This window comes from Hyperolius riggenbachi, chromosome 1, assembly GCF_040937935.1.
Source record: "Hyperolius riggenbachi isolate aHypRig1 chromosome 1, aHypRig1.pri, whole genome shotgun sequence".
In the NCBI taxonomy this organism is placed as follows: Eukaryota; Metazoa; Chordata; class Amphibia; order Anura; family Hyperoliidae; genus Hyperolius; species Hyperolius riggenbachi.
Window position 1 is genome coordinate 221,216,424 of NC_090646.1, and position 22,385 is coordinate 221,238,808.

The window sequence follows — 22,385 nt, forward strand, 5'->3', positions numbered from 1 at the left end:
TGCCCCAGTGATTCTGATTGGTAGTTCGGTTTTGCTCAAGGTGTCTTGACAAATCCTACCTCAGTCCGTTTGGCACAAGCAAGTTCAATGTTAACAGCACATATTTCATCACATACAGTAGCTGGTTACCAGCTATGATTAAGGACTAAGCGAGTCCGAAACATGTCAGCTTGAGATGTGATGGTATATTAATTTTGGATATGTCAATCAATAAAGGAAAAGTATAACGGATAAGTGCGGACCCTTCTATGTATCTACATGTGAACACGTAAAGTATATTTTTACTTAACAGTGCCTAAAATAATTAAAAATGAACTACACATCGACAATAAAATGCACTTGTATTACTGATTAGATTTTTGTTCTACAATAAAACTGGTGTCACTGTTTCTATTAAAAACTAATTTGGAAGCCTTTTCACCTGCTGATGTTATCAGCACTTCATTAGAGGAATGATAATGACTTTAGAGAGTTACTTAACAGTTGTAAACATGGTCTGGATAGTTTCAAAAACAGAATATTCAAGCAAATATCAGCATAAACCATCATTACTATCTCAAAGAGGTAAGGATGCAATCCCTAGGGCAACAGTTGCACACATAAGCATTATACAGCGCTATAGCCAAGCAATGTGTACCGTTTCTACGGAGGAAAAAAGGAAAGGAAGCTATGCTGATCCTAGTGAGGTCCCAGGATTTAAAGGGGAAAGGAGGTGCTGATGGGTGTGGTCAATTTACATACAAACAAACATTAATTAACCCTCTGCCCTCACATATCAAGCTGGAATTGAAGTGATGATAACAACAAATAGAATAATGATGTATTCAGTTGCACTAATGGAGGATATTCGCTTCCAAAATGGAGTGCATGCAAAAACATTCTGCACTAAACCCTTTCACCAGCATTGCGGTTCTCTCTGGTCAAAAAAGAGTCCCTACTCTACCCATACCAGTCAGCAAGCAAGCAAATTTTTCTTGCTCTTGAATATTAAATTCACACTGAGGCTTGTCAGGTTTAACCTGTGAACACATGCATGCATAAATCAGTCCAAAATCTTCACGGATTGACAAATTGCACTACTCACACTATTATATAAATGGGCTGTGCTGGTATAAGAGCAGGAGAGCTACAGCCTGCAGCCAGACCACAATGGTAACTGAAATTTACACAAAAGCAAGGGAAGCTATGCTCATCCTGTTGAGGGCCCATGATTTAAAGGAGAAAGGAGGTGCTGAGGGGAGTGGTCAATTTATATACAATCATAAACCCTTTGCACTCATATCATACTTGCACTCATATCATAAAACGTTGGACCCCTAGTAATGATAAAAACAACTGGAATACAAGTTGTATTCAGTTGCACTAATAGCATTAAAGGAAAAAAAAAATCTGTACTAAACCTTTTCAACACCATTGAGGTTCCCTCCAGTCCAAAGGGTTCAGTAAGTAAGCAAGCAAAAATGTTATGCTCTTAAACCATTTGGTGTGGGTAGAGTAGGGATCCTTTCTACTTGAGGGAACCTCAACACTGTTAAAAAGGGTTTAGTACAGAATCTTTTTGCAGGTCATCCATTTTGGAAGTAAATATCCTCCATTAGTGCAACCAAATACAACTTGCATTCAATTTCTTTTTATCATTACTTGAGTTCCAGCTTGATGTGAGTGTTTGAGTGCAGAGGGTTAATGATTGTTCCTATGGAAAACATAATGGAGTAGTATCCTGCAGGCAGGGTAAGTTGGGGAGCAATACGCACTCAATTGTCACTGTGGTTTAACCACTTCCTCTCCCCCAACATGAATATTTACGACCCTGCTTTACCTTGCAGGGACGTATATACTCCTCCCCTGCTGCCGCGCATTCCCGCTCGCCCCCCACCCCCTGCGCTCATTACCACCGCCGATGGCTAGACGTGAGATCACTGAATGGGAACACAGTTCCTATTCATTAATCTAAGTCCCCGTGTGAATGACCACGGGCGTCTATGTAGTTACTTTAGGGACTGAACATTTTAAATATATATGTCAAGAAGGTATATTACTGTTAATGTTTAAACTATGCACCTTTATTTCCAAATAAAATATTTGCGTCATACATTGTATTAGGAAAAATGTATGTTGCAATAATCGGGACAAATGGGCAAATAAAATGTGTGTGTTTTAATTATGGTAGCATGTATTATTTTAAAACTAAACTACTACTAGCCGAAAACTGAGAAATAATGAATTTTTTCAATTTTTCTCTTATTTTTCCTGCTAAAACACATTAAAAATAAAATAATTCCTAGCAAAAGTACTCCCCAAAGGAATCCTAATTGGTGGCAAAAAACAAGAAAAATATTGTTTTGTTTTAACAAGTAGTAATAAAGTTATAGGCAAATAAATGGAAGGAGCGCTATTACTGGTGTTTAAGGGGAAAAAAACTGGACTTTAGTCCTCCATCTTAACATCATCTGGATTACAACTAGACCTGCTGCTGGGCAGAGGACCACCCAGCAGCCATCTTGGAACTGTAACATCTGCTTGGATTACAAAATATGCTTAAAGGCCTATGATTCTGAAACCAAGGACTTTGCATTTCTTTAGGGCTCTTTCACATTAGGGCAGATTTTCTGCGTTTCAACTCAACGGGTAAAGTTTGCATTACCCAAGGTGAAATGAAAGTCCATAGACTTTCATTTTAGCTTTCACATATAACGCAGCCTTTTTGTGCGTTGCGGTACACTGCACCCAGGCGCAGTTTTTCGGCCGACGCTAGCTTTGTGCGTTACAATGTTAGTCAATGTAAAACGCACACTATGCGCGTTTTTAATCCGTTAACACAGGCAATCAGTCCCAGAATGCAACAGAGGAACAATGTAGAAAGTTGAAAACTAAAAGAAAAAAAAATTACCTGCGTTTTCCTATGTGCTGTAACGCATTGAAAACGCATTAAAAACGCACACTCACTGCAGTGCAACGCATATCAAAATGCATTAAAACGCATACAACAAAACTTATGCTTTGAGCGTTCTCCAACGCAAGCTCTGATGTGAAAGAGCCCTTACCCAGAAGGACATATTTCCACGAACTTAAGTATTTTCTCCCTTTTTATTTTCATACTGGCTACTAATGTTTCTATAATTGTTGATTTTAAAGAGAACCCGAGGTGGGTTTGAAGAATATTATCTGCATACAGAGGCTGGATCTGCCTATACAGCCCAGCCTCTGTTGCTATCCCAAACCTCCCTAAGGTCCCCCTGCACTCTGCAATCCCTCATAAATCACAGCCACGCTGCTGACAAACAGCTTGTCAGAGCTGGCTGTGTTTATCTCTATAGTGTCAGTCTGCTGCTCTCCCCGCCTCCTGCAGAACTCCAGTCCCCGCCTGCATCCCTTCCCTCCCTGCTGATTGGAGGGAAGGGACGGGGGCAGGGACCGGAGCTGTGCAGGAGGCGGGGAAGCAGCTGAGACTGACACTACAGATGTAAACACAGCCTCACAGCATGGCTGTGATTTATGAGGGATTGCAGAGTGCAGGGGGACCTTAGTGGGGTTTGGGATAGCAAAAGAGGCCGGGCTGTATAGGCAGATCCAGCCTCTGTATGCAGATAACATTCTTTAAACACACCTCGGGTTCTCTTTAATGATTTTCTGTATATATTAATAATTTCTATTACATTTTTAATAAACAACGCTAACATAATTTATTTGTTTGGCTACACCTATTATTCAGCAACACAAAACTGAACCCTGGCTTCTGAAGAGTCGCTACTATTGTTGATAGCTAGTGTGTTTAACCCTTTATTTGCAGGTCTAGAGTCAGCCAGTCCGTGGGTTCCTCTGTCCCATGGTAACAGAGGTGGTGGCAGTTATACCCTAAAATAGTGTGTGAATTGTATTACCATAGCTCACGGGCTCAGTTCTAGTCGGTCTGCTGCCAAAATCCCAGCGGTTTCTGCGCAACGACTGAGACCACAGATTGCATGATTTGTGTGCAGAAACCGATTGGAAGGCATGGTGCGGTCCGGCCACTAGGGGGCTTGTGACACCATGGCCGGCTGTAAACAAAGTGCAAGTATCCATGTGAACCAAACCTAAGACTGCTTTCATTATAAATGTCAAAGTTGGTCATATCAGGCTCTGTCTTGATGCAGGATCGTAGAGGCCTCAGGACAAATTACTTACCTGATTCACTGTTGGACAGAGATGATGCTCCACACTTCAGGAATTTAGTCACAGCTATAGTTCTGGAGTTCAATGATGCCTCTGCCTGCATTGTCACAGCAACTAGCTTGGCAGCTACCAATTAGGCTGTGGCCGCTTAGATGATGGAGGTTTGGAATTTTGATGGGGGCAGAAATTTGTAAAAAAACAAACTGCTATGGCTGCATTTTCAAGGACGGTGGAGCGATCCCTTGTATGAATTAATTAAGGTAAGTAATTAAACCTGAGACCTCCCCAGTCCAGAAAGAGCCTGGCATGACAAGCTCTGTCTTTTATACTTCAAGTACTCTTTAATATTTATTCCTTACACTAAACAAGATCTGTGTCAACTCCTGCTGTTCTCCTGTAGAATGGCCTGAGTTGCAAATACACAATATTTCTATAGTAGTGCACAGAGGTAGGTTCAGTGTTGCAAAGTTTCAGGACATGGAGATGGCCTAAATTATTGTACAGCATATAATTTATTAAAGAAAAGGAAAAATGGTGCATTGAGGATTACAGAAAAACAAAAACAATCCATAATAGTCCATAATAGACAATCCATAATAGACCACAGTAAAATAAACGAAATATATGTTCAAAAGAACATTTCAAACTCTGTTGATCTATCTGATCGATTCCATAAAGGGCACCTGAACCAGGACAAAACTTTACATGGTAAGCCCAGAGGTGTGTTCATGTTGGATCCACATACCTTTGTGTGTTGTTCATTCCTCTCCTCATTTCCCCTAGTTCACTCCTTGAACAATTTAACTTTTGGCTAAAATCAAACTTTCAAACAGGAAGAGAAAGGATTGCCTCTTAATATCCTCCCATTCCCTCTTCTTCCCTGACCTTTTCACTCCCCTTAAAAGGAGGAAATGATAGGGGTATGGGGTGATGTTACAAGCACGCATTAACACATATTTATAGATGTACTCTACCACTACTAAATTAACAAGTGTAGTTTTTACAGAATAGAGGAACCAAAAAATGAAGGCGAGCATTAATCAGATGACACCATTTGGACCTACTCTGCCTTTGGACCACTGTAGCAGTAGTTATGGCTACTACCAGGCTGCTGCTCTTAAAAGAAGATAGAGCACTACCATGTTAGGATACCAACCATAAGTTAGAATGAAATAATTCTTACTATGCATTAAGTTGAATGATAACAACTATTTCTTAAACACTTTTGCTCTTATATTCTCACACTGATCTCCCCCAATATGGCAGACTTTGACACCTTTCCGTTTTCAACCCCTCTACACACTCCTAACCACAACCAGGCTTCAGTGGTTGACATTTTGTGCTTGGCCAGGGTGAGTGGTCATGCATCTTACTGACTCATAACTAGAGATTAGGGATGATCAGCGATATGCAAATTATTCTGAGTTGATGAAAATTGATGGAAATGTATGCAACCTGAAAATGGACCAATCAATTTAAACCTGGGTTTAAATTGATTGGTCCATTTTCAAACTGCATAAATTTGCATAAACATTTGCATAATTTCAGAAGTATTTGCATCTCATTGATCATTCCTACTAGAGATAATCAATTAGATGTTATTGACATATAAATGTAATACTAGACGTTTTCAGTTTGAACATGGGCTGATCAAATGTACTTCCTACAAAGATTTAGCTTTATTCCAAGACATGATTTACATTGAAGCAGCATTCAAGATTAAATTATTTGGATCTGGATTTGGAGAGACCATCTCTGGTCCTAAAGTTTCATTTTCCAAGCTTCACTCCCTGATCTTGCTTAGTATCATTGTGATTTGAGATGCTAGTGTCCATGAAAACCGAAATGGCTAAGATTTTTACAGATCACATAGCTTCTTCTTGATGGGTTACTTAGCAAAGCAATTATTTGATTAGAACTAGGTGACCTAATATATGAGGATTAAATAATTGTGGGGTATTGTAAAGACGAGTATGATTTAAGTAAACCGGTGAGATTCAAAAATTAAAAAGTTAGATACATACCTCAGGATAGGGAACCCTATTAATCCTTAGGAAGCTTTCCCCCATTCTACTCTGCCAGGCCGTTCCAGCTTTGAGACCCACGAAAATGCACAAATTCGCTCGGCCTTCAGTGGAAAAAGTCGAGCCCGATCAGGTCTGTGCTACTGCTCAGACACTTCATGCATGCATAGTAGAACGGACCTGATTCGGATCTGCTTTTTTCTGCTGAAAGCCCTAGTGGGACAATGCTACTGCGCACGTGAGAGCTGTCAACAAGCCATTGTCTATGGTTTTGCGGTGGAGACAGCGCAGGAATAGTACAGTGGAGGACGATGGAGGAAGCCTCTAGAACAGGGGTCTCAAACTCAATTTACCTGGGGGCCGCAGGAGGCAAAGTCAGGATGAGGCCGGGCCGCATAAGGGATTTCACAAAAAAAGTCAGTCAGCAGCAAGCCACACTCCCCCTGCCCCTTGCATTGATTTTTATTTCAAAATCAAATTCACACTGAAGCGAACTATTTTGCCTATTTTACCTTACAGTTCGCTTCAGTGCTGCCATTACAAGTAATCCGCCGTGTCCCCACCGCAAAACGAGGCCTCAAATCGCCTGGGGGGCAATCCGCCGGCATTTCCTGGAAGGGGCAGATTTGGGGGCTCTGCAGCCCTCGTTTAGCGGCAGGGATGCGGCAAATTACTTGGGAGCACTGAAGCGAACTATAAGGAAGGTTTTGCCGGCGCGGGCCACAAAATATTGTATCGAGGGCCGCAAATGGCCCGTGGGCCGCGAGTTTGAGACCCCTGCTCTAGAAGATCTAATAGCTTCCCTCTACTGAGTGGAGTACCCTTTTGGGCTTTCTTTTTCCTTACAGGTTTAAATTTGGTTCCTTTTTTATCACTTTTTGATTACTAGAGAAAAAAATTCCCAAGCTGATATGAAATTTTGTTGACTGGATATTTCAAATAAATGGCATGTAATCTCTGTGCTCTTGACTTTGTATCTCTTTAGTACATCGACAAGTCAATTACTACGCAAAACAAGTCACCCTCAATAACCTGTCTGAGACCTGTTTGACTGAGAGTTTACAAACCCCAAGACATACAATTTTCAGAAAGACTAAACAGCACTTTCCACCTATAAACACTGGAGTGTCTAACAATACTTTATATTACATGTACACACCCATGCCATGATTCAAATTATACTGCAATAAGAGTATAGATATTAAAACCTACTTCAACAAACTAAATTTAGCTTCCAGCTCACCACAGCCACGCTATCAGCAGACATACAGGAACCTCTGAGCCATATATACTGGACAGCGGCCATACTATATAAGTGGGCCAATTACAATCTAGGAATATGACTTCAGTGGCTACTTTTTAGTAGCCAATTGCATTGCTGAATTCTGAATGGCACCTGGCTGACCAGATAGAAAAGGACACCTGGAACAATTAAAATGTGGAAGTGTACTATCTTAACACATACTATATTTTTATCTGCCACCTGCCACGCTTTCTGATAATACCTTATTCTGCCTCTGTAGAAGCGGCAGTTTTCAAAGTCAAGAAACGTGCATTAGGCCACTGAGGATATTGATACGTGGCACATGGACTTTTAACAGGAACTATATCATGCCTTTGCATTTATCAAGATTGTCATTAAAAGTTATGCTTTATAAAGCGGATTAATGGAAGATGGAGGCTGCCATATTTATTTCCTTTTAAACAATACTAGTTACCTGGCTGTCCTGCTGATCCTCTGCATCTAATACTTTTAACCATAGACCCTGAACAAGCATACAACAGATCAGATGTTTCTGACATTATTGTCAGATCTGACAAGATTAGCTGCATGCTTGTTTCTGGAGTAATTCAGACACGCCCGCCGCTCGTGCACGCCCCCGCACGCTGCACCCGCACACGACCGCCCCTTCTGGTCCCGTCCTCCTTTCACTTTACACAGTCTCTGCATCCCTGCCTGCACGGACACACACACACACACACACACACACACACACACACACACACACACACAAAGTCAGGCACAGGGACGCAGAGACACTTGCATATTATTATAGGGGATAGGTTAAACAGTTTTTGTGTGATCCACAACAAGCAGTCTTGGCAGAACTGAAATGCTAGTTTTGTGATTCACTTGCTTTGCATGTTTCTGTGATAGTCTGTGGGTCTGATTTAGTAAAGGTGGATAAGGGTGAAAAGTTAAAGCTCCAGTTCAGGCACAATTGTATGATTGCACTTTACGGACATTTAAATCTGAAACACAACCTAAAAGAAAAAAAAAAAAAATTATATATATATATATATATATATATATATATATATATATATGTGTGTGTGCATGCAATATAAAAATCACCTGTGCCAATTAACCATTGCATTCTTAGTCATTAGGAAGGTGAGGCTGTATCAGGGACAGTAGTCATCCACATCTCCCCCAATGATGTTAATCACACCACTGCCAAGGGCTAGGTTTTGTCCACAGGGTGGGGGAGGGTGAAATGAAGAAGAGAAGGCACTGCAGGTGTGTGTACACTGTCAGTGGTTATAGTGACTGCCGAATAGCCTGAAATTAAGATTTTTATCTGCCTGTATACAATTTTTAGACCCTTATTCTAAATTGCATTGGTCTGCACCACAGCTTGGGCTTGATTTACTGAACCGTGATAACTCATATCACGGCCACGCTAGCGTTTTCACACGCAAACGCAAATTGTGTGCGCAATCGCAAATTTTCGTTAAAATTCAAGATTGCACGCGAAAACGCTAACACGGCCGTGATATGAGTTATCACGGTTATCATGGTTTAGTTAATCAAGCCCCTTGAGTGAGTTCATGTCAACTGCAAAGATTCATTCACATGCATGTATAGAAGAAAAAAGTTAAAAAAACCAGGAACGTTACCCCTTTTTAATTAGATGCTGAAAGAACACAGGTTTCGCTTTACTGAATTCGCTGTGTTTTCAGTAAATCATTCCTGATGGGCCAGAATGATCAAACATAAAGGGTCCTTTCACACTGCATTCACTGTGGTGCAACAAACAATATAATCACATGACATCATAACATGGTGCAATTATATTGCAATGGTACTTTCACATGGTGTGTTAGCAGTTCAGTGTGATGAATTCTATCAGAATAATGTACAGCATGCTGTGCACGCTACCAGTTGTGGTGTAAGCATGGTGGGTACTAGTGGATAGCACTCTTGCCTAACAACGCTCTGTCACAGGTTCAAATACCTGGCAAGTCACTATTGGCACAAAGTTTGTAGGTTCTCACATCTCTGCGTAGATTTTCTCTGGACATTCTAGTTTCCTTCCACATTCCAAAAACCTACAGACAAGTTAATAGGTTTCGCCGCAAAAAAGGGATACATTTAAAAATAGCACCTCAAAAAAAATGGCGCAGGGTGAGCCAGTAATGACATCTTGCTTCTAACGTATTAGGACATTTATAAAACGTTAAACAACATTAGTAACAAGATGTCATCACTGGCATCTAGCATTATTATACAATGCTTGGTCCCGGTGATTGTGTCTGCTCAACTTCCTGTTTAGTTTGCAGGAGTCCTGCTGCCAGCCAATCACCATGCTGAGACTGAAGCCGCATGGTGATTGGTTGACTGCAGGACAGAGTCAAACTAACTAGGAAGTGGAGGAGACGCGATCCCCGGTAGAAGGTTATGTATGACTACACCATGCCTACTCTCACATTGAACCTTCCCTCTACCTATGCCTAACCCTAAGGGCTTGTTTCCACTATAGCGAATCCGCATGCGGGCACCGCATGCGGATTCGCATAGGCCAGTGGTTCCCAACCTTTTTGGAGTCGTGACACATCAAACCAAACGTTCAGATCTCCGTGACACGTAGACTAAATGCATGTAATGAGAGACAGCGTTTCCCCACTAAATGCACATAAGAGACAGAGTTTCACCAGTAAATGCAGGTAATGACAGACAGCCTTTCACCAGTAAATGCACGTAATGAGAGACAGCGTTTCCCCAGTAAATGCACATAATAAGAGACAGCTTTTCACCAGTAAATGCACATAATAAGAGACAGCTTTTCACCAGTAAATGCACATAATAAGAGACAGCTTTTCACCAGTAAATGCACATAATAAGAGACAGCTTTTCACCAGTAAATGCACATAATAAGAGACAGCTTTTCACCAGTAAATGTACATAATAAGAGACCTCTTTTCACCAGTAAATGCACATAAGAGACAGCTTTTCACCAGTAAATGCACATAATGACAAACAGCCAGTTGTCCCCAGTATATGTAGCCAGGGATATATGTGCCCAGTATATGTAGGCAGGTGTATATGTGCCCAGTATATGTAGCCAGAGGTATATATGCCCAGTATATGTAGCCAGGGGTATATGTCCCCAGTATATGTAGCCAGAGGTATATGTGCCCAGTATATGTACCCAGTATATGTAGCCAGAGGTATGTGTGCCCAGTATATGTAGGCCGGTGTATATGTCCCCAGTATATGTAGCCAGGGTGTATATGTCCCCAGTATATGTAGGCAGGGGTATATGTCCCCAGTATATGTAGGCAGGGGTATATGTCCCCAGTATATGTAGGCAGGGGTATATGTCCCCAGTATATGTAGGCAGGGGTATATGTCCCCAGTATATGTAGGCAGGGGTATATGTCCCCAGTACATGTAGGCAGGGGTATATGTCCCCAGTATATGTAGGCAGGGGTATATGTCCCCAGTATATGTAGGCAGGGGTATATGTCCCCAGTATATGTAGGCAGGGGTATATGTCCCCAGTATATGTAGGCAGGGGTATATGTCCCCAGTATATGTAGGCAGTGGTATATGTCCCCAGTATATGTAGGCAGGTGTATATGTCCCCGGTATATGTAGCCAGGGATATATGTGCCCAGTATATTGTAGCCAGGTGCCCCCCCCCTCCCAGGAGGAGAGAGCGAGGGAAGGAGAGCGGCACCTCAGGGTGCTCTCCCTTCCTCGCTCTCTCCTCCGGAATGAAGTGCGGTGGCTGGCAGAGGGGCGGAACTTACCTTCCGTGTCCTCCGTCTGGTCTCGTCGCCGGCGCGGGATGATTTGCCACTACTCTGGCCTGATCCAGACCAGAGCAGCGGCTGCGACACCAGAACTTCCAGCCGGCGCATGGAGCGACACGGAAGGTAAGTCCCGCCCGCTGCCAAACGCCGCCGCACACACAGATCGGAGGGGAGAGCGAGGGAGGCAGAGCACCCTAAGGTGAGAGAAGGGGGGGAGATGGCCCCCTTCTCCGCCGCTGCCCACAGCTTTACCTCCGCTGCGCTGCTCCCCTCAGAGAGCCGCGACACATACCCGAAGCTGCCGCGACACATGTATGTGTCGCGGCACATGGGTTGGGAACCACTGGCATAGGCAATACAAGTGGATGGGATTGTTTTCACTTGTGCGTTGTGCGGGTGCGTTTTGGTGTGCGGAGGAAATCTGCACGGCAGAGCCGTCAGATTTCGTGTGCAGCTGGAATGCGGGCGAATCACCCGCAATGCTTTTAATAGGGAAATCGCATGTAATGCTATTGAAATTTACACAGGCAGTGACATGGTTAAATTCGCCTGCTTCTTAGCCATGCGAAATCGCGGGGAAAACCGCATGCAGAAACGCATCCGCATGCGATTTCGTCCGCGGTGGAATCCAGGCGATTCCGCACCGCAACAGTGGAAACGAGCCCTAAGACCCCCCTGGTGCCTAATCCTAACCACTCCACCCCCAGTGTCTAACATTAACTACCCCCTGCCATAATTTAACTTCCTTGCCACTAATTGTGGATTTTACTATTGCCTATGGTGGCACCATTTTTATCGATGCTCATCCTGTGCCATTTTAATCTGCTGCGCTAAAAAACCTCCAGACCACAATGACTTCGGAAGAGAGTACATTGTGACTCCCCTCTGAAGGACAGTTAATGACAAGACTATATGCTGTCTAAAGTGCTGTGCAAGATGTCATGCTCTATAAATCCTAAATAAATAGTGTTAAAGTACCCTTAAATATGTATGTCATTTCTACACACGATGGAAATCAGAGATCATGCATGAATCACTATATATCTGCAGTTAATTTCTATTGTATTTAACCTCTTGATTTACTGTATATATAAATCCTATATAATAAAATCTCTGTCCTGCATCCTGTATCTGTTGTGCAGATGTGTGGCAAGCAGACAGGCTTTAGGCAGCGGTCAGGACAAGCATGGGATGTGCACCAATGGATGTGTGGGTTGTGAGGTCATGCACACACACAGAATGCGCATGTGCATGCCGCACACCAGCACATTTTTATATGGGCTTTGTGGCCAGTATGGTTATCTTAACAAAACATGAAAATGTCTTGCAAACTGAAAAGCTATGGAAGTAGCAGTAAGAAAAGCCAACATAAAGGACTTCAGTACAGTTATTTTTGCAGGGTGTAATAAAAACAATCAAGTTTTTGCTTTTGGTTTTACCTATCCTGTCCACTTCATAAGAAATGGGTTTGCAAACCATGGTCACATATTGTCCTCCTGTATGTTGCATTAACTGATAGTTATATAGCTCTATACAGTTTCTTCTTGGTTTGGGTCACCCCGAGCTGCTTGGTTACTCTGTTCTTTAGAAAACAAACTCAGTAGAATTAATACCCAGAGATGGACCAGCACCAATAAACCACTACATTCTACTGGGTTTGGCCACCTTAAATTCAGTCAATAATATAGAAACTAACAGGTTGCCATTGATAAGAACACATTGCATGACTTATGCAGTACTGTATATGTTCTATGCAAAATCACAACTAGGAAATAAATACTTTTTTGCGTTTATACAAAGACACAACACGTACAGTAGTTCCTGATTTGCATACATTTCTCGCTTCTGTCACCCTGCAAGTCATATAGCATTAATCTGCATCTTCAAACTCTATGGGAAACGAGAAATACAGGTTACAGTGAAGCCATACCAGTAACCAGCAGCAGTATCGCTAAATTTGCTTGGCAGTTCACAGAGAGCTCCCCAACACATCTCATATGCCACCCTCTTCCTCTTTAGCTGGCACGTCAGTCACATCCCTTTCTGGTGCCATATGGATGGGTTTTAACGTAACTCTTAAAGGACCACTATCGCGCAAATCGTAAAAATGTAAAATAACGTAAACTCATACAAATAAGAAGCACGTCTTTTCCAGAGTAAAATGAGACATAAATGATTTTTCTCCTATGTTGATGTCACTTAGAGTAGGTGATTGAAATATGACAGAACTGACAGGTTTTGGACTAGCCCAGCTCCTTATGGGTGATTCTCAGGGTTTTCTTTATTTTCAAAAGCACTTATTAAAAAGCAGTTGTTCTGACCAACTGCCAATAAAAAGTGCAAACCGGTAGGGGGGTGGTCTGCATCTTTATATAAATCCTTTTCAGGGATTATCTCTTTAGAAATAATAAAGGCCATGCGAAGAATCCCCCATGAAGAGATGGACTAGTCCAAAACCTGTCGGCCCTGTCAGATTTCTACTACTTACTATAAGTGACAGCAACATAGGAGAAAAATAATTTATGGCTCATTTTACTCTGCAAGAAACATACTTCTTATTTGTATGTTTCTACAGGTATTTTGAATTTTACAATTTTCGCGATAGTGGTCCTTTAAGGCCAGTGGACAGAAACATGCAAATAGCTAATTTATACACCTATGACTAACTGAGGCATATAGAAACACTGGTAGTAACACAGGTGTAACTCCATGGATCACAACTATTTCCTCCATTGATATACTAAGTAATCGACAACAGCTGTGGGAGTCTGTAGCTCTATTTCAGCAAGGCTGTATTGGGGCTAAACACATATGCCTCAGGTAGCTTTACCATCAGGATGAACGATTAAATTAAATAATTTGTAGAATGCCACACATTGGTCTCAATTCACTAAGATCATGCTGGAGATAATAAGGCAAGAGAAAACTTACCTCCACACAGTGAGAGAGTTATCTTATCTCTTCATTCCTTACGTTACCTCCTCTGTAGTTAAGTTACCGCCTCTGTAGTTAATTTACCTCCTCTGTTATTTTCACACACAGTTAATTAACAGCCTGTCTTTAACTCTGGAGTTATTTTAAGGATTGAAGAGTTAACTTAAAGACAGAAGAGTTAACTTTAGGTTTGCCTAAGGTAAAATGTTTCCTGAATACTACATGCCTTATCACCATGGTAACAACTCTAGAAGAGTTATTAAAGACAGGAGATAAGCTTAGTGAATTGAGGCCATTGTGCTGAATTGACTTGTCAAAGCTCATACTGTAAACATTTCAAAGAAACCTGTGAGATCAAAAAACTTTACCTCTCCAGTGAGAGTCTTTTTGGTCCCTGGTTTTCCTTTGCTCTTTGTAGGCCCCTTTTTCTCCCTTGGTATCATGGTCAATGACAAAGAGCTTCATTGCTGTCCACTCAGAAGAGCAGAGTGGTAACTCACCTCTCTGCATTTCAGTAATTCAACTTTCCCTCAGCCTGCTCCTCAGTCCTATTGACTGTAGAGCATCACTTATTACGTAGTCCACCAGAATGTGTTGGCAGGTCACATGATGAGAAAGGTCACTGGAACCATGGAGATGGGACACTGAGATGACTAAAAAGGAAGATATATCAGTGAAGTGTAGAGAGGCCCTCTCCACCCTGCTGTCCTCAACACTCTGCAGTTCAGGGGCCTGCTCTGGGTCTCCATGGGGGTTGGTAATCTGGCACTGATAGTTGGGTAGCCACCCTTTTAATCAAAATGACTCATTTTAGAGTCTCATAGTTTTGAAGTTAAAAACCCAACTAGGGACACAATAGAATTTAGGGAGAAGGGGATCTGGATCAGAGAAGAAATGGGCTGGGACACAGAGGAACATTCATTGCAGAGGCAAGCATAACATTTAAACCCTACAGGGTACACTTAAACTCTGCCTAGAGTCCTACTTTGATGCATTGCTTTTTGAACTAGAGCTGTGTTAAACTCAATTGATGCATGTTTAGCAATTTATAAACAGGTGAATGCTAGATTTTAAATCACATCCCTGTCAAAAGGATTCATTGAAACCCATTCAACAGTTCTGGAGCTGCATATCTTGGCTGACTCTACCAATTACCAACATTTGCGTTCCCACAAAGCAATGTTCTCTAATAACCTTTACACATACTAACTGCATTAACAATCAGTAGATACAGTGCCAACACACATGTTGTAACGCTGACACGTGTGCATAGTGTCTTTTAACCACTTTCCGCCCGCGTCACGCCAATGGACGTGGCCGGGGCGGCAGCCCCAGGACCGCCTAACGCCAATTGGCGTAAAGTCCTGGGGCTCTGTTTTGCAGGAGTTCGCACGCACGCTGCGTGCGCATCTCCTGCTTGGGGGGCGGAGCTCCGCCCCACACTCAGTCTCAGAGCGGCTATCGCCGCTCGGGAGACTGTTAGACGGCGTGATCGCCGTCTATTTGTATGGTGCAGTGCTGCGATCAGCAGCAGCGCTGCACTGGGGACAGCCGTCCCCTGCGGGACAAGAGAGCGATCGGCTCTCATAGGGTGAAGCCTATGAGAGCTGATCGCCATGATTGGCTGGCTGGGGGGAGGGAGGGAACGGGTTTAAAGGAACAGGGTTTTTTTTTTTAAAAGACACAAACAAATATTGATAAAAGAAAAAATAAACATGGGGGGAGCGATCAGACCCCACCAACAGAGAGCTCTGTTGGTGGGGAGAAAAGGGGGTGGGAATCACTTGTGTGCTGTGTTGTGCGGCCCTGCAGCTTGGCCTTAAAGCTGCAGTGGCACATTTTACTGAAAATGGCCTGGTCACTGGGGGAGTTTAGTCCTGCAGTCCTCAAGAGGTTAATTCACATGTGAAAAAAAACATTTGTGCTTATTGTACTGACTAGTGCAAACCATCCCCAATACAGTACATGATCATATTACAACATATGGAATGTTCCAGTTACAGTGCTCAAGATAAAAAATGAAGGAAGACAGCTCACCAGTAAGCAAGGAGTTTTGTATGCATTGTTTGGAAAAGCACAACATACTGTGCATCAGGACAGTCTAATTTAATATAAGTTTAAGGGCTGGCTCACACTGCAAAAGCTTTTTAACCTCTAGCCGACCGCGTCACGCCGATGGGTGTGGCCGCGGCAGCAGCCCCAGGACCGCCTAGCGCCGATCGGCGTAAAGTCCTGGTGCTCTGTTTCGCAGGAGATCGCGCGCAGGGTGCCAGATGAAAACAAAAAAAAAAAATAACTCCCCTCCCCTAGTGCCTCCCCCCCTCCTTCCCTACGCAGAGCATAAATTATTATTTATTATTATTTAGTATTTATATAGCGCCGACATATTACGCAGCGCTGTACAGAGTATATATATATATATATATTGTCTTCTCACTAACTGTGCCTCAAAGGAGCTCACAATCTAATCCCTAATGAGAGGTTACTCACCCAGCTCTCGTCATTCCAGTGACAAGATCTCCCTTCAGTCTGGGGCACCACTAGATAATTAATTCTGAATACCTCTGGCTACCTAATGCTAAGGGACACTTGTATCTACCTATGATGGGCAAGGGAAGTAAGAAAGAAGTGACAGCTGGGCCAGCCAGCACACTTGCGGCGCAGTTTGGCAGGGGTTTGTTCATTCATGGTGGGTGAAGTCTATGATGCCAGGACATCTGTGCCTATAGGCCTGTCTCCTCTGAATAGATAAGGCATTGGTGTATTAACTATAGTAATAATATAAATGCCAGTTGTTAGTAGGATTCGTGTTACTCATGTCACTTCTAGTACACATCAAACGTGCTTGCCTACTTTCATTTAGGTTTTGAATACCTACAACGTCTGTAGGTTGAATTAGAATGTACCTGCAGACATTAGATCATTGGATGACAGTCACACAAGTTCAGCCATTTTTAAAAGGCTGGATCAGAGAGTCATCCATCAGTTAGCTGCTATCTGAAGTCGAGTTTAATCTGAGACAGTAAAACTTTGTTTCCTGTTCCCTCTGGTTCTCTCTGGTATGCCAGTATTGCAGCATTGGGCTGCACCTTTCTTAATTCTGCATAGACAAAAACATAAACACTCATTCAGGGCTCATTCACACTAAGGGCGTTTTTTTCCCTTTTTTCAAGCGCAGGCGATTTTCAATATCGCCCTAAAAACGCTTGTGCAATGATTCCCTATGAGAGAGTTCACATCTGAGTGGTTCATTTCCGATCCGCTCAGCAAAGCTGTGCCTGTACCGTTTTTGATGCGATTTTGCCGCAATGGAAGGTATAGGAAAAACGCAAAATCCTCACAAAATCGCTTTGTGCAGCGTTTTTAAGAATAAATACATTGTATTTTTTATTTTCCGGGTCAAAGAGTTCACTTCCTGACTTGCGTCTGGGAGTAAATTACAAAACCGTTCTGGAAAAGCGCTTAGAAAAGAGATTTTACCAGAAACGCAGCGTGCAGTGGAGGGCCGGGAGGGTAAGAGCACAAAAACGCAAAATGCTTGCGTTTTCAATTTTAGGTGTGAATGAGGCCTCAAACGTGTTTATGGAAAGGGCCAAGTGAAACAGAAGGCTAAGGGAGAATTTTTTTTTTTTTCATATCTGCAAATGTGACCTATGTTTTATCCTTGTTGGCGTTATTTTATTTCCTAATTTTCAAGCAGCAATAAAGAACACCTGTTTATGTTGTTGCATAAGGTGGCAATTTAAAAATGAATACAGGCTAGCCCCCTTAGTGGGATGAACTTTAAAGTGAACCTGAACTCTTGCACAGGACAGAAGAAAAACATAGATAAATGCACCCTGTATGTATTTAGTAAGGTAATTCCCCCTCATCTGTGACTAATCACCAGTGTAATTTGATCTCTCAGCTGTATCAGCTCAGGAATCTCCTCTGCCATGGCAGATCAGCTAATTTGTAAACATAGGATGTTAAAAATATGTCTGTTTCCCTGAAAGAAAGAAGTAGACACACTGCAGATTTATTGCAGGAATTGTATCAGCTGTAACAAATAAATGCTTTTCTTTAAAGGTTATTATGCTGTTGCATGTCTTTAAGAGCAGAGAGGAAGTTCTTAGTTTAGGTCCCCTTTAAAGCCTGGCGATGACCACCAGCTTTTTCACAGAGAATATATTAAGGGGTCTTCAGCTCAGCAAGTTTCTAGCAGTGGTTCCTGTATGTATTGTTCAACAAATAATATCAGAAATGTGAAAGTAAAAAGAATAGGCTTTATACACGTCAACTCACAAGAATATCTGCTTCCTTTAAGGTGGCAAAATAACATTACACACCTTTAAATTTATTATTCTTTCATGTATAATTGAAACATGTGGTTCTTTACAAATAAAATATTAACATTTTATTTAGTACCTGCGGCATATCTAACACACCGAACATTTTTAACATTGAGGATATACTGTGTATTGCACCCAACATAATGGCCAAGTAAAGTAGCATTGACTTCTAGAATACATACAGTACAGACCAAAAGTTTGGACACACCTTCTCATTCAAAGAGTTTTCTTTATTATAGTTTATTTACAGGGTTGCCAAGCGTACGTCTTTTGACGGACAGTCCATGAAAAATAAGACAAAATTGTCCCGTCTGTACTGCCTGTACATTTACACAGTGTGTCTGTCAGATTGTGCATCCCACTGTGATGGCAGCTTCTCCCGCTTGCTGCAATACATCACTCAGCCTTCACTCCTCCTAACCAGTAAGATCCCTTCCCTCTCTACAAGCGTCCTCCAGCCTGCCAGGCTCAGCCTTAACATTGGGCATATACTGTGTATTGCACCCAACATAATGGCCAAGTAAAGTAGCATTGCCTTCTAGAATACATACAGTACAGACCAAAAGTTTGGACACACCTTCTCATTCAAAGTTTTCTTTATTATAGTTTATTTACAGGGTTGCCAAGCGTACGTCTTTTGACGGACAGTCCATGAAAAATAAGACAAAATTGTCCCGTCTGTACTGCCTGTACATTTACACAGTGTGTCTGTCAGATTGTGCATCCCACTGTGATGGCAGCTTCTCCCGCTTGCTGCAATACATCACTCAGCCTTCACTCCTCCCCACCAGTAAGATCCCTTCCCTCTCTACAAGCGTCCTCCAGCCTGCCAGGCTCAGCCTTACTGTTTCTAACATGTCCATGCCATCCCAGAGCAGAATACGATGGATAGCACATAGCAGGAGCTGGAGCTCCTGCTATGTGCTATCCATCGTATTCTGCTCTGGGATGGCATGGACATGTTAGAAACAAGTGAGTCACAGTCAGACTAAATAAACCTCTCAGAGTGTGACCAGCTGGAGCACAGTAAGGGCTGGAACCCACAGGAGCGCTTTTGGCAGCATTTTGGCAGCACTGCGATACGCTAGCAGTTTGCCAAAACGCTGGGCTAATGTTAATGGATGGGGCAACTTCCACAGGAGCGTTTGCGTTTCTCAGAAACGCAAACGCAGGACCTGCAGCATTTTGGGAGTGTTAGCGCTTCAATGTAAAGTATTGAAACGCTAGCAGAAACGCTCAGCAAAACCTAAACTGAGCGGTTTTGCTAGCTTTTTGCGGTTCAGCACACTGTAACAAAATTAAAAATAATTCACAGGACCAATCAGGATAAAAACGCAAAACGCAAAACGCTACGCACCCGCTGGGCAAAAAAATACAATGTTGCAAAACACGACCAAAAACGTGCATGAATCCGCTCAGACAAAACGCTAGCGGTTGCGTTTTGCGTTTGCTGATTTCAGTGGGTTCCAGGCCTAACTGGCTCAATAAATGCTGGTCTGCACCATGTAGACTCCGTTTTCACCCGCCACCAGTTCTGCCTTTCCTTCCCCAGGGTCACCATTGCTACAAGAGCTGCAAGACCTCACTGCTTTTTCTATGCCGATACACAGCTCTGGGCGGGCTCACTGCATTTAGTCACTTTACAGATGACACAAAGGGCATACATGGCCTTGCTTTTATCAGTAAAGCAGCAGGGAGATAATCAGAAGGACACTCACCACCAATGAGTATGCAAGCAAGACATGCATGGGGAGGGGGGTGGTTTGAGGGTGAGATGGGGTAGTAAATAGAAATGAGAACATGTGGGACCAACATAGATGGGGGATAATTAAATTATGAGGTTACTATAAGGGAGTTCAGTAGAAATGTGTGGCCTGAGGATTGTTAAGACAGCGCCCTAGAAACAACTCTGCATCTAGAGACTGTTTAAAGGGGTTGTTAATTAAATATACCAGATATTAATGTCCTGCTGCAACAATGAAATTATATTAGATAATATTATTAAAAAAGTGACCACCCACAATATAGCCCCAACCACAACCCTGTGCTGTTGACTCTGCCTCATCCGTCCAAAATTGTGGGTGTCAAGATTTTTTGGGCCTTTTGTCTGTCAAATACTAGAAATCAGGTTGGTAACCCTGTGTATTTACATGATTATGGATGCTGTTTATGTACCTGATTTTTCAGCGGCATCAAATACATGTTATAGTTTATATATTAATGTAATCATTGGCCTATTAAACCCTACATACATTTATTTTTTCTTCATTATACTAGTTGCATATCTCAGAGTTGACTTTGTAAAATTGTCATATATAAGGTGTCATTTGTACTATTAGTTCTGTATGGGTGAACACAACATTGAACCAATTGCAGTGTTTTTAATCTAAAAGGTACATTTATTGTATAAGTTCTTGACTGCAATAACCTTGGTTTATCATTCATATACTGTACATAGGTACTACTAATGCCAATTTCACTGAAGCACATGCTAATTTGGGCAGTTATTCTTGCTTGAAATATTCTCAGCTAAGATAAACACTGCTACAGCAGATTATATTCAATCTGATTTCATCCCCATAAAGCAAAGTCAAAATTCTAATAAAAATGCATAATAGAAAACTTGTATTTATAAACTTGAAATGACTAAGTGTTGAAAAGGAGCCATTCTTAGACATCTAGACTTAGAGCCTTACCTGTGGTAATGGGTTGGCAGGCTTAGTGAGGATTCCTCCCACATAGACAACATTTGGAAGTGTAGGTCTCGGAAATTCCAGTGCAACATCAGTACAAAGCATCCACAGAGAGCTTCCTTGGACCAGCTCATACATGGACTTTGTTTGCAAAACCTCATATTTCCTCATTATCCTGTCATATTTTGGTAAGACTAGAAAATTAACTCCAAAGCGAGAGACAAGATAGACAACTGTATTTTTAATTCTGTCCAATAGGTCCATGCGGTCAGTGAGAAGAGAATTAAACTCTGGAACATATGATAAAGGTGCTGGGGCACCAACTTCTGCAGGGTACCAAAGCCCAGTAGAAAAAACAGCATACTTGACATCCAAAATGTTGGCTACAACAAATCCACACATTTCATTTGGATCTACAAGGACCAAATCATAATGTTCTGTCTTCAGATGTTCCATCAATTTCTTGTTACCCACCATTATATCACAATTCTTAGTATAGTGATCAAGGATGTCAAATAGTTCCAATGCTGTGAGCCTCCCAGAGAATATATTCCTCATTTTGGATTGTAAAAATTCATCTGAGCTGGTGCTGTTAAAAATCCCAGGATACCGCTGAATCTGGTAATGGCTTGACGGTGGAATGTCTCTTCCTTCAGAAACAAGGAAAGCAGTCTGATGCCCTTTGTCATGTAGGGCAGTGGCTACAGTTTTAAATATATATAGATGGCTTTCAAACATAATTGGTGGAATGACAAGAATTTTGGCAGGCTTCGCTATTCCGAGAGTGACTGACAAAAGGATGATGAAAAATGTATAAAACTTCATGGCTGTGGTTAGAAAATAAAAAAAAAATACATGTGAAGATAATGATATGGCTTTGCAATATTATTCACAAATACATGCTAGACTATGCAATAAAAAACAGCCTGATTTACCAAAAACAACCTTGTCCAATTCTTTTGGAGAGCATAAGTAATCCTGCAGACTTCAGATGATGAATGACAGTGTACCCCCTAGGCTCTTTTAGACGGGTACTCCACGCGGCTAATTTTGGTGAGCACCCGGCTGTCATCAGCTTACCTCCTCATCTCCCTCCTATACTGTTAGAGTTGTGCCGGCCTTCATTCCCCCGTTGTGCCCCACCTGGCTTCTTTTTCATGCCACCCGGCTAGAAAAATTTGGGGGGGAGAACACTGAATGATATGCTAACG

At 42.1% G+C, this 22,385-nt stretch overlaps 1 protein-coding gene across 1 annotated transcript in view; it reads right to left on the reverse strand.

The window, feature by feature from the left end:
• Positions 1-22,385, reverse strand: part of UGT8 (UDP glycosyltransferase 8) — a 122,926-nt gene that overhangs the window by 36,923 nt on the left and 63,618 nt on the right. Inside the window, exon 2 of the mRNA XM_068270390.1 lies at positions 21,178-22,001. Coding sequence (XP_068126491.1) covers positions 21,178-21,999 — 822 coding nt within the window. The 5' untranslated portion in view covers positions 22,000-22,001. The remainder of the gene's footprint in view (positions 1-21,177; positions 22,002-22,385) is intronic.